The sequence below is a fragment of the Triticum dicoccoides genome, chromosome 5B, assembly GCF_002162155.2.
Source record: "Triticum dicoccoides isolate Atlit2015 ecotype Zavitan chromosome 5B, WEW_v2.0, whole genome shotgun sequence".
NCBI lineage: Eukaryota > Viridiplantae > Streptophyta > Magnoliopsida > Poales > Poaceae > Triticum > Triticum dicoccoides.
The window spans coordinates 47,440,503-47,452,538 of NC_041389.1; the positions used below are offsets into that span (position 1 = coordinate 47,440,503).

At 43.0% G+C, this 12,036-nt stretch overlaps 2 protein-coding genes across 2 annotated transcripts; both read right to left on the reverse strand.

The window, feature by feature from the left end:
• Nucleotides 1-2,860: 2,860 nt before the first annotated feature.
• Nucleotides 2,861-8,840, reverse strand: LOC119307280 (ent-kaurenoic acid oxidase 1-like). The gene is made up of 7 exons (XM_037583358.1): nt 6,050-8,840; nt 5,335-5,542; nt 4,619-5,221; nt 4,375-4,524; nt 3,717-4,238; nt 3,512-3,630; nt 2,861-3,353 (listed from the first exon to the last, which is right to left on the reverse strand). The coding sequence occupies exons 2-7, from the start codon at nt 5,341-5,343 to the stop codon at nt 3,257-3,259; spliced, it is 1,500 nt and encodes a 499-aa protein (XP_037439255.1). The 5' UTR covers nt 5,344-5,542; nt 6,050-8,840; the 3' UTR covers nt 2,861-3,256.
• A 306-nt stretch (nt 8,841-9,146) lies between these two features.
• Nucleotides 9,147-11,157, reverse strand: LOC119307279 (putative F-box/FBD/LRR-repeat protein At4g00315). The gene is made up of 3 exons (XM_037583357.1): nt 10,020-11,157; nt 9,762-9,896; nt 9,147-9,661 (listed from the first exon to the last, which is right to left on the reverse strand). The coding sequence occupies exons 1-3, from the start codon at nt 11,067-11,069 to the stop codon at nt 9,302-9,304; spliced, it is 1,545 nt and encodes a 514-aa protein (XP_037439254.1). The 5' UTR covers nt 11,070-11,157; the 3' UTR covers nt 9,147-9,301.
• Between the last annotated feature and the right edge of the window lie 879 nt (nt 11,158-12,036).

Genomic DNA, 12,036 nt, shown 5'->3' on the forward strand with positions numbered 1-12,036 from the left:
CGCCGGAGCTGGGGGTGGAGACCGGCAGGATGGGCGCCGCCGCTGTTCCTTCCGCCGGCGAGACTAGAGGGACGACGCTGGATTGGTTTCGTTCGCCAACAGATACGCACGCTATCCCAATGCATAGCGATGTCGAGCACACAAGCTTCGAATTGGGCCAGCAGTTTTTTGCGTTATGGACGGATTGCTCAATATCGGGCCCGAATGCCACAACTGAATGCCAAGACCAACCAAACGGTGGCATTCGGGATATTAGGCCCACACAAATGCCAATACCTAATACTAGGCCTGAATGCGAACATCCAAACGGAGCGTATGGATCTAGTTTTGAGGGTCTCGTCGCAACAAATCTTTTATGTGAAAACAGATTTTTAATATGACTGATGGTTTGAGCTACAAAATATTTTGAATTTTTGAAATAGGGGGGAATCTAGGATGACATCACCTATTATTTCCCTCTGGTTCATTTGCACCTCGGGAGAAGGTTGGTTGACCATTTTTATGCCCCGGTAATTTCTATATAAACAAGATGGTAACTTATGAACCAGAGACGTGATAACTTACTTAGCCTGAGCCTGATAACTTTTGACCCAAAAAAATAAGTCGTCAAAACATATTAATATGGGATCTTGTTTCAAAGATCTTCTCGCGACGAATCTTTTATATAAAAACGGTTTTTCAATCGGAGCGACGGTTTGAGCTACAAAATATTTTGAATTTTCGGATTGGGAAGAATCTTTGATGACATCATCAATTTTGTTTTTTCTGCATGTATATGATTATTAGCCGCTAATTAACTGCTAGTAGACATTGGACACACATAGAAAAAAGAAATAAAATAAAGTTAATGCATCCATGCAAATTAGGAAAGGGAGGAATTGTGCGGATCTCTTGCTTAACTTGGGACTGGGTGGAACTTAGCAAAGTCCTTCGCTCATACTCCCTCCCTCCCTTCTGAAATGTAAGTCATTTTTTGACACTATGAGGGAGTGCATTTAAGGGTTCAAGTTGAATAACAGAGGCATAAAATTCATCCATGGATGGTGTTTTCAGTCTTTTTTTTGCCAGGATTGTTTCCATAGCCTTTGACAACTCTATGCCTCAAATGAGACAAAAGCATCATGTGAGGAAAAAAACATTTTGGCTCCTCATCCCTTGGATTTCATCCAAAATTGTAGATTTGTTATGCGGCGCGAAGCATAAAAAGGATGTATGTTAGGTTGGATCAGAAGCCCACTTTTCTATCCAGTCATAAGCAAAGGAAAATGATCCCCAGTACCGGGCCAACCAAGTTTGGGACCTTTTTTCCCTGTGTTTTTTAATTCTATTTGTTGTTTCTTTCCATTTTTATTATATATTAATATTTTCTGTTTAGCTTTTTTGTTTCTTATATACTTATTTTTACTTTTCTTTCTTTTTATTAAACTGCATAAACATATAGTCTGACACATATGAACAACTTTCATGATTGCTTTCAAATATATGGGCCCTTTTGAAATACCGAATGTCTTTTCTAGTGCATAGGAACATGTTTTATATTGGATGGAGATTTTATTTTAAATATATAATTAATTACATTTAAGTAAAATAATATTTTTATTTTACATTATTATGTTTCCCTCAACTAGTAAGCAAATGAAAAATTATTGCCCACGCCGTGCCCAACAAGGCAAGGACATCTCTCTCTCTCTCTCTCTCTCTCTCTCTCCCTCTCTCTCTAATTTTTATTTTGTTTATTTTTCACTCTATTTCTTTTCTACTTCGTATTTATTTATGAGAAAACACAGAACATATAAATTTTTATAAACATATAATCTGGAGCATATGTATCTTTTTTTCAAATACATGGGCTCTTTTGAAATACATTAATATTTTTTTCTTGTGCATAATAACATGTTTTCTACTGCGAGATGAAGATTTATTTTTGAAAATATATTTCTTTATTATTTGCATTGAGGTACGACAAATTTTTTAGTTACTCTATGTTATTTTTCCCCAATTATTAAAACTATTTTGTACAAAATATTTTATAGTTTACTAAATAAAAACACATTTAATAAAATAATTATTATTGATGGGCCGTAGTGGTGGTCGGCCCATGGAAAGTAGCTTGTGGTTGGAGCTTGCTTATTGCATGCTATAAGGTGGCAAATAGGAGCTCCCTAAATTGAGGGAAAAAATGTCAAACCAGTTCACCTGGGTTCAAGTCTTAAAAATTGTAAAGCATCATACTCCTGTTTGATTACAAATAATCCATAGCAATCAAACGAGCTTTTAATGACAAGAGAGACTAGAGGCAGTTATGATATGAGCATGCAGTACCGGCAGAATTAAAATACATGCATGCACCACAATGGCTGTTTTTTTGTTTCTTTTCCTTCTACCTATTGTTGTTTCTTGTCTATTTATTTTTATTTTCACTCTTTTCCTATTTTATTTTTACTTTTAGTTTTTGTACTTACTTTCATTTCCTTTCATTCCATTTTCCCTTTCCTCTTTGGGAAAATAGACAACATTTTTAAACCCTCTATGAACATATATTCAGCTACTTATGCACGACTTTGTATGATTTCTTTTTTGAAATGTATGAATCTTTTAAAGTACATGAATATTATTTCGGCGCTTAATTCTTTTTACTATGGGATGATTATTTTGTTTGAACATATAAATATTTACACTTAAGTACATGAACATTGTTTCCAACTCCAACCGATCCATATTAATTGTCGCATACTTAGTACAACTTTGTACACGACAATTAATATGGATTGGAGGGAGTATATTTTTTACCTATTGTGAAACTAATATTTCTAGATATAATAAAAATTTACTCAATAAGAATCCTACTTTCTGAATTTTTTCAAATGTATTGATGGGACACATCTGTAGCCGGCCCATTTACATTCACTTCACACAGGAGCTTGCCTATCCTTGGCTTGTGACCACATATGGTGACTCCACAGTCACGGGCTCGTTGGCTCCTCAGGCCCATCTATTGCGCACCCATTCAACCAAATGTACTCAAGCCGAGCTCCATAAATGGCCTTCTCATCACCCAAAAAAAACTAGTAGCTTTTCAAATAATGGTCTTGTCCCTTGCAGTACAAATTTAAAAGCCCATGTTTGCTTGCAAAGATAATGTCATTTCCGGAAAAAGATAGACTAGCTATAGTTCTGATATGATCATACAATACTAATAGAATTAACATTGATGCACTAGCATAGCTAGAAAAAAAAATCATTGAATGCATCTCCATCAAGCTCTAAGCTTACGGAAGGTCATGGCTGCACCGTCCAATGGCCTTGGGTGTGGAAGGTAATTGACCTTGGCATCAGGATTCAACAGCTCCCATCTGAAACAATCATTCGTTTGGCAAACTAGGATCAAATGTCAGTTTATGCAATAAAGAAATCAATCAATCAAATGCCAAGATAAAAATAAGCAAATGAATTCTACTGATCTCATGTTAGTGATTACATAGGATTTGAAGTAATATATATCATCACTCACTCATAACCAATGGAGAGGTGATGGAGCATGATGGTGATCTGCAACTTCGCGAGCATGTTGCCGGCGCAAATCCTATATCCACCACCGAATGCCTGGTACGTCCCTGGCTTCATTGGTTTCTGCATTCATCAAGTTCTTCGTTGACAATTGATGCGTACATGATGAAGTTGCATCCATGCTCAATGAGAGAAAAACAACAACTTACATCCCATCTGTCCGGGTTGAAGGTGAGGGGGTCCTGGTAGTAGACTGGGTCGGTATGCAGCGACCTCACCCACACGAGCACCGGCCACCCCGCCGGGATCGTGTACCCGCCATACTCCACGTCCCGGTTCGCCACGCGGTGCACCATGGGGGCGACGTTGGCCATTCGGATCGTCTCCTCCACCACCTTCACCGTGTACTTCATCCTCGGCAGGTCATCATGGGTGATCATCAATGAACCACCTTTGCTTTCGCTCAGTGCCACGTTCTCCTCCCGGAGCTTGGCGAGGGCGGCAGGGGATTTGGCCAAGTGGTAGGTAGCCCACATGATGGCGCTGGCCGTGGATTCATAGCCAGCGACCACGAGGTTGACCATGTTGTCCACTACCTCCTCATCGCTCAGCCTCTTCCCCTGCTCGTCCTCGGTGCACATCAGCCCGCTCATGAGATCATCACACTTCTTGTCCACCTTCTTCCTTGCCTCCAGCTCATGCCGGAAGACTGCGTTCAGCTTCCGACGGCACTGCACAAGTTGTTAAATCCCTCTACAGTTATTTTGAGGATTTCTGTAAAAACAAGGAGCAAACAAATTACCTTGACTCTCTCTTGATAGTGTAACCCGATCCATTTGTTGGATTGTATGAAAAAAACCAGATTACCTTGCGAGCACCGTGAAATTTTGTCCCTGGAAGATCCAAGGGGAATGCCCTGAGGCCAGCCATCAGGCTGCCGAACCACTGGTCGATCTGCTCCGTCAATGGCGACGGCTCCATGCTTATGAACATTTTGAATATGTTCGCGAACGTCACCTGTGCAATTTAAGGAACATCACTATTGACAGAGAAGAGAAGCACATGCATGCTCGCCGAGGACTGGCTAAGTATTAATGAATAAATTTCTTACTTTCTTGATCTCGGTGGAGGCAACGATCGTCCCCATGTCTGCCCACGCGGCCAGCGCCGCCACAACACGCGGCTGCACGACGGCGGCGATGGTCCGGAGCGAGCTGGGGCGGTTGATGGCGGTGAGGATGATCCCACGAAGCCTGGCATGGCTGGCGCCCTCGACGTTGACCATGGACTTGTGGCCGATGAGCTCCGGCACCGGCCACCGTATGCCGAAGTTATCGGCGGACTGGAACACGAACTTGTTGGCCACCGGAGAGCACGCAATGACGGCGGGGGAGCCGAAGAGGTGCGTCCGGTAGATGCCGGCCCCGGCGCCGTGCGCGTGCCTCTTGGCGGCGATGAAGTCGTCCGGGCGGCGCGCGAGCTTGAAGTGCCAGACGAAGGAGAGCGTCTCGCCGAGGAAGGGCAGGCCCATGTGGCCCGGCGGGAGGCGGCGCCGGCCGCCGTGCCTGAGGAAGAAGGCGGCGCGGTACCACGCGTCGGCGGAGTGCCAGACGGCGAGGCAGAGCAGCGGGACGGCGCCGAGGGTGAGGGCCAGCCACCATGCCCACTCACCCACACCTTCTCCCACTGCCATCGACATTTGATCTGCTAGTACCTGGAGAAGCGGAGGTAGTATATGTAAAAACGAGTGAGGATTCCGAGCAACTGATCCGTTACTGTGTGGAGGCAGACGGGAACAAACTAAGCTAGCTGGAGGCTGGAAATTACCTCGCGCATTGCATGCCGGGCTGGTGCGTAGCCTGCACATGTGACGCTGTGTGATTATTTAAGTCTGGCTGGTAGATGCCGGCTTTACACCCGCAGCTAAGTTCCAACGCCAAGCACTCACCAACCAACCATACTTAATTAACGGCATCTCTGCTGAAAGATCGGCTGAATAAAACATAATTACCCCCCTCCAAATTATAGTGCATATCTGCGCAAAAAAAATTTATAGTGCATATATATAAGTTCTTTCAAGGTCAACCTTAAACTTTGACTAAGTTTATAAATAAATTATCAACATTCATACTACCATTAGATTCATCATGAGATATATTTTTATATGATATTTAGTACTATTGTAAATTATTGTTTTTGTATACATAAACTTGGTCAAAAGTTTGACTATAGAAAAAATAATTCTATGCACTATAATTTGGCAAATAGGTTGTAGTACTTCTTTAAGCTAATACAAATGTTAGTGTCACTTCAAAATTTCAAATACCCTTCTTTTCATTGCATGGTAAAGACCTAAAAAAAGGGCTGAATTGAACAGGCTGAAATGGTTTCTGCATTAGCCTCATCATCTTTCAGCTCAACTCTTCTCCCATCATAAACAGTTAAACACACACGTCAATCACACACAAGTCTTGCTGCTGGCAACTTATATATGTACAACGGATAGATCAAGTTTCAGATTCAATTTCATCAACAACCGAACCTGTATCGAGTAGCTGGTGATCTACAAATGTTGGTGTTCAAAATCTTCGAAACTGACAACATTTAGAGTTGTGATCTGCAAACATTGACTCAGAAAACAATGTGGAAAACTTGAGGCGGCATAAGAGAAATAATCGAGTTTAACAATAATGCGTGCTAGCTGGCTTACCAATCAGCGATGCAAACCATCATCATACTATTACAGCCAGTAAGCGCTGAATAGGAATGACAAATACGAATCATCAAGCCACGATCAAGAATACAAAAGACTGAAGCCAAGAACATGAATAATACTAAGGGCCAAAAATATGAATAGTAACGTCTCTATGATGCTCACATTGTTGCAAAACAATGTAGTACTGTACAGTGCTGAGTCACTGCTCACAGAATGTAGCAGACAAGAGTCCAGTGGCAACAGCAAAGGAAAGATTCAAATAGCAGCATATTTAGGACTTCAATACAATAAAACAATAGCCCTTCTCCTCACAAGTAAAATAAACAGCAACCTAAGACTGCTTGCTGTGTGTGATGTCTCTAACTGCACAAGCTAGTGCCTGGAACACTCAGGTACAAAGAGCATCTCGGACACTCAAATTTAGGACTTCGATACAATTGCACTTGTTAATTTAGATGCAAGTAGTTTAATAAATAATCAAAATGTAGTTCCATCGATAAAAAGAACCATCCGTATTTATTTCCATTATATGAGGCCAAGCAACAGCAAGAAATGGTGCACTCTTAAATCATCCAGAAGCTAGATAAACATAATTTATTAACCAATTCACTGACATAATGTATGGACCAGACAATACAAAACTGACTTCAGATTACAGAGTAAAGTCGTTTCCTTCTCCTTTTCTTCAGTGGTATTCATGGACATTCCAGGGAAAACAAGATCCCTTCAATTACCACTGAAGAATGACACTGCAGGCGAAACCATTTAATTCATGTTCCAATGGAAGACCAAAGCTGCATCATTGAAGAATCCAGATGGGATCTAAACTTTTCAGTGGGATTGTGCACATACCCTAAAGTGTATGACAAAACAAATGACACGGGAATGTGCATATAGGCATACTACAAACATCAGTACTCGAATCAAATTACTCCTGCATTGCATGATTGAGTACTTGTATAGGTGAGTAGACAAATGACGTTATTAGATTATTCCGGCTGGTGGATGCCGTCTCTACACTCACATCTAAGTTTCAACGCCGAGTACTCACTAACGATATTTCATTAAGGGCATCTCTGATGAAATGCTGAAGCAAACTCAATTACTTCCTTCCTTGATAAATTATAGTGTATATAAGTTTTTTGAAGTCAACCTCTGTAAACTTTGACTAAGTTCATAGAAAAACTATTCAACATTTACAATACCAAATCAAAACTATTAGATTCCCACCGCAAAAAAAAATTAGACTCATCATCTGATATATTTTCTTATCAATATGACATATATTCAGTATTGTAAATGTTCCTATTTTCTTTGCGTAAACTTGGTCAAAATTCACAGACTGACTATAGAAAAACTTACTTGTGCACAATTATTTGGCGTAGGGGAGGTAGTTCAACCACATGCATGCGACCTCACTCCTTTCAGTTGATGGAAACGTTAGTGGCACATACAAATTTCAAATCCCCTCATTTTTCATAGAATGGTAAAGATAAAAAGCTTGCTAAACTGAACAGAAAGGGTACCAAGGCCTGGCCCATCTGAAATGTTTTCTGCATAAGCCCCATCATGTTCTAACCAGCTCTTCTCACATCATAACCACACACATCAATCACACAAGTCTTGCTGCTGACAACCTTATCTACAAGACTACAACAGATAAGAGTTTCAGGTTCCATCTCATGAAGAGCCGAACCTGTATCGAGTAGCTTGCAAATAATGGTGTTCAGGATCGTCAAAACAGTCAATATATAGAGTTGGGCACTTTAAAATTCTGAGAGGGAGCAACCAAGGTATGGGTATTATTTAGATTTAGCAGCAGTTCACAGATACCTGAGAAGCTGCATTGGCATTAATAGCCGATCCACCCTTCACATGAATACATGGTGATTGACGGAAAATTAGAGAAGGATTCAGTGGCAATACCAAAAGTGCAAAGCAATGACTCAGAGAACAATGTGAAATAAAATTTAAGGCGGCATAAGACAAATACTTGAGTTCATATAATGTGTAGCTAACTTAGCAATCAGCGATGCAAACTTGCGGCGGCCCTGAAGCAAAGCATCATAGAAATTATTGAATCATCAAGGCCAAGAAAATACATATATGACTGAATCCAAGAGCATGAATAATATTGGGCTAACAATTTATATGGTAACGGCTATGTGAGACCCACCTCGTTGCAAAATAATGTGGTACTCTACATTGCTGAGTCACTGTTTACAGAATGGTTTTGCAAAAAAAACAGACAAGAATTGAGTGGCAACAGCAAATAAAAGATTCAGAGGATAACTCGAATAAGATCAAAGGCGACATAAAGCAAAAGACAAAACAATAGTATATCTCCTCACAAATACAATAGGACAGCACAAAACAATAGTAAGATTATTTGTGTGTGATGTCTCTAACTGCACAAGACAGTGCATAGAACACCCAGACACGAAAACCATCTGATATATTCCAATTCAAAATTTCAACACAATTGCACCTGTCAAAACCTCGATACAATTGCACTTGTTAATTTAGATGCAGTAGTAGTTTAATGAATAATCAAAATGCAGTCCCATCGATAAACAGAACGATTCGCATTTACTTCCATTGTACGAGGCCAAGCAATAACAAGTAGGGTGAACTCATAAATCCTCCAGAAGCTAGATAAATATAAGTAACCAATACACTGATGCGATGTATGGTCCAGACAGTAAAAAAAATCATTTAAATCACAAGAGTTAAGTTGTTTCCTTTTCCTTCACTTCAATGGTATTCATAAGACATTCGAGAATTAATACCCAACCTTCAATTACCACTGAAGAATGACACTGCATGCAGAGTCATTGAACAGATGTTCCAATGGAAGATTAAAAGATGGATCTCGACAAGCCGCCGTCTTATACTGTAGCAACATTGTTGAAGAATCCAAAACTTTTCAGTGAGATTGTGCATATACCATCAAGTGTATGTCAAAACAAATGACACAAGATTGTACATATAGACATACTACAATCAAGGGTATTAAGCAAGTCTGAACAGAACAGAAATGAGATAGGCAAAGATAATTCCTGACTGACCAAACCCATTTCAACATCTACACAGGAAGGGGTCATCCAAGTTAAGATCACTGAGATGCTTGGTCTCCCAAACAGCTTCGAGAGAAGTACCAGTTGTAAAATGAAACTGAGCATCTCTTGAAGCCTTGTTCCCTAGCCGAAGCTTCCCACGCTGTTCTGCCAAGAACTCCTCGTCGTACAAGCTGGCCTCAACATGAAACGTCATTGACTCCAGCAATCTGGCGTTCAGCACAAAGAATTTGGCAAAGTTAACCTGTGACCAGCTGCCCAGATACGTTTCCAACACTACTGTCCTGAGACGGATGTCAAGACATGTGAGAAGATCCCGGTGTTTACGATGCCACAAATTGTTCTCACCCAAACTCCATGACTGCAAAGAAAGACATAAAAACTTTCACCGCTTTAGAACAGTGAGTATATCGAAAGCTCAGCTGAACGACGCTAGGAATTGTCAAGGAAGAAACAGCCACCTTCACAAGCAGCTTCTCCAGGCATGGAAAGAATCTTATCATGTCAAGAACATTATCCAAACTAAGAGTATGGACATTGACAGCTAAAATCTTGACAGTGCGCACCGCCGTTGTCAGGCTATCGGCGCGCAATCCCTAAATGGAGCATGGGAGACAAAATCAGGCCTTATACAAGTGCAGATGACAAACACGGGTTAACTAGTTAGACATCCCATATATAAGGCAAGAAGTATATAGAGCAGTTGGAAGGTTAATCACCTGAATAACTGTGGAGCCAAACACTAGTTCGGTAGAATGGTCGCCCCAATCAGTAAGGAAGCCCAAGGTGTGAAGTCTAGGCGCGGAGATTACCGACACCTGCAGACCACACTCAAAGTAGAGAGGGATCAACTTTTCAAGACAAGGCGCATTCTGGATGACGAGTTCCTCAAACTGGAGCTGACTGAATCCCTTGCAGTTCTGAAGTTGATCTTGCACACATATGAACGTAAGAGTGAGGGAATTGATCCGAAGGCGACGGAAGCCGAAGATTGTGTGAATCATCAAGCATTCCAGAGCGGGGCAACCGGCGATGAGGCTGTGCAGAGAGTGCTCCGAGGTGGAGACGGATTCAAGTGACAAGTGCTTGAGGTTGGGGAAGTGAAGCCCTTGGGCGATGTCGTCGTCGGGGAGGCGGCAGCCACCAAAGGTGGCGACGCGGAGGGTGGGCGAGAAGCGGTAGGCGGACGCCGGCAGCGGCCCAAGCGGTTTAGAATGCTTGGAAGAAACCCAGCACTCGAGCACCTGGAGGCCGTCGAGGGCGGGGGCCACGAGCCAGCAATCCAGGGCGGCGGCGGCGAGGGCGGGGGCCACGATCCACCAATTGAGGGCGGCGGCGGCGGCGGCGGCGACGGGGAGACGGTACCCCTTGACACGGAGGCGGCGGCCGGGGCCTTGGTGGCGGTCAAGAATGTGCGCTACAGCAGAGGGGACGTTGTTGTAGACCCTGCGGTATCTGACGACCGCGAGATCGGCGGCGGTGGCGAAGCCACGGCAGTCGAGGTTGAGAGGGGCGGAGAGCCAGAGGTGGCGCCACCGGGACGCGAGGATCTGGGTGCGGGCGCCGTCCTTGATGGGGAGGAGGGAGATGATCTCGCCGAGGAGTTCGTCGGGGAGGGCGCTGATCCGGTCGACTCCTGCCGCCCCGGCCGAAGGTTCAATCTCTCCCTCGGAGCCCAATCTCTTCCTCTTCTTGGCTGGTGGACGACCTGACCTAAAAGGAGCGCAGTACGTCGGCCGGCGCGGAAGAGGCTTGCGCCGCCGCTCCATCCTCTCCTCTCTCACCGCCGGCGGAGAGAGGCTCGTTTGGTCCTTTCTCGTGTCAAGATGGGCTCCGTCCCAAGATTTCACCAGCGCTCCTTTGCTTGGCCAGCCCACTACGCTGGTTTTTCCCCCTTCTTTTCTGAAATCCAGCGACCTTTATTAAACAATGATCACTCCCTCTGTCCCATAATATAAGAGTGTTTTTGACACTATACTGCGTTAATATAAGAACATTGCTTTTCCGGGCACAGTATGCTATAGTCGCCATGCCAAAAGAATTCGAAACCTCCCGAAAGTCATCAGTCACCACTTCTCCTTATGCTCAATACTCGACTAGATCAAGAATGACTTGAACTATCTCAGCTAATCTATGGGCTACAAGTAATCCTTGATCAGCTGATCATCCCAGTTTCTAGATTTTGTATCAATAAATTATTGGCCCATTTGTATAAACATGTCCTCTAGTCGCAACCCTCTGGTCATGGCTCCCTCAGATCGAGTGAACCTTCCATATATCAACTGTAGAGCCATCCAAGGCGCCAGATAGCTCACTGTTTAAAAGTTTTCAATCCAACCATAATATTCTCACAAGTGGATGCTAGTTTTATTAGCTCCGCTAACAACAATGTTGCTTCCAGGGTTTCAAAATTATCCACGCTGCGTGTCGGTTGCTCTTTTGGAAACTGTTCGATCGCCCTTAACGGCAGAAGGGTTTCCTGCTCTGTTTTAGGTGTTCTTTTGGTCGATTAGGCTTTGTGTCCTACTCAGAACGACAAAGTGGCATCAACTCCATGAAGATGAAATAACATCCACCACGCTCAGCTCCCGTCCTAACGGGGCATCTAGCTAGCTTTGCCGTACGGTGTGTTGGGGTATGTCTCCGACGGATCATGTGGGATTCAGTTAGTTGGATATATGTGGATTCAACCTTTGTTCTTGTGTATACAAATAGAAATGGAAATGGGGGCAATCC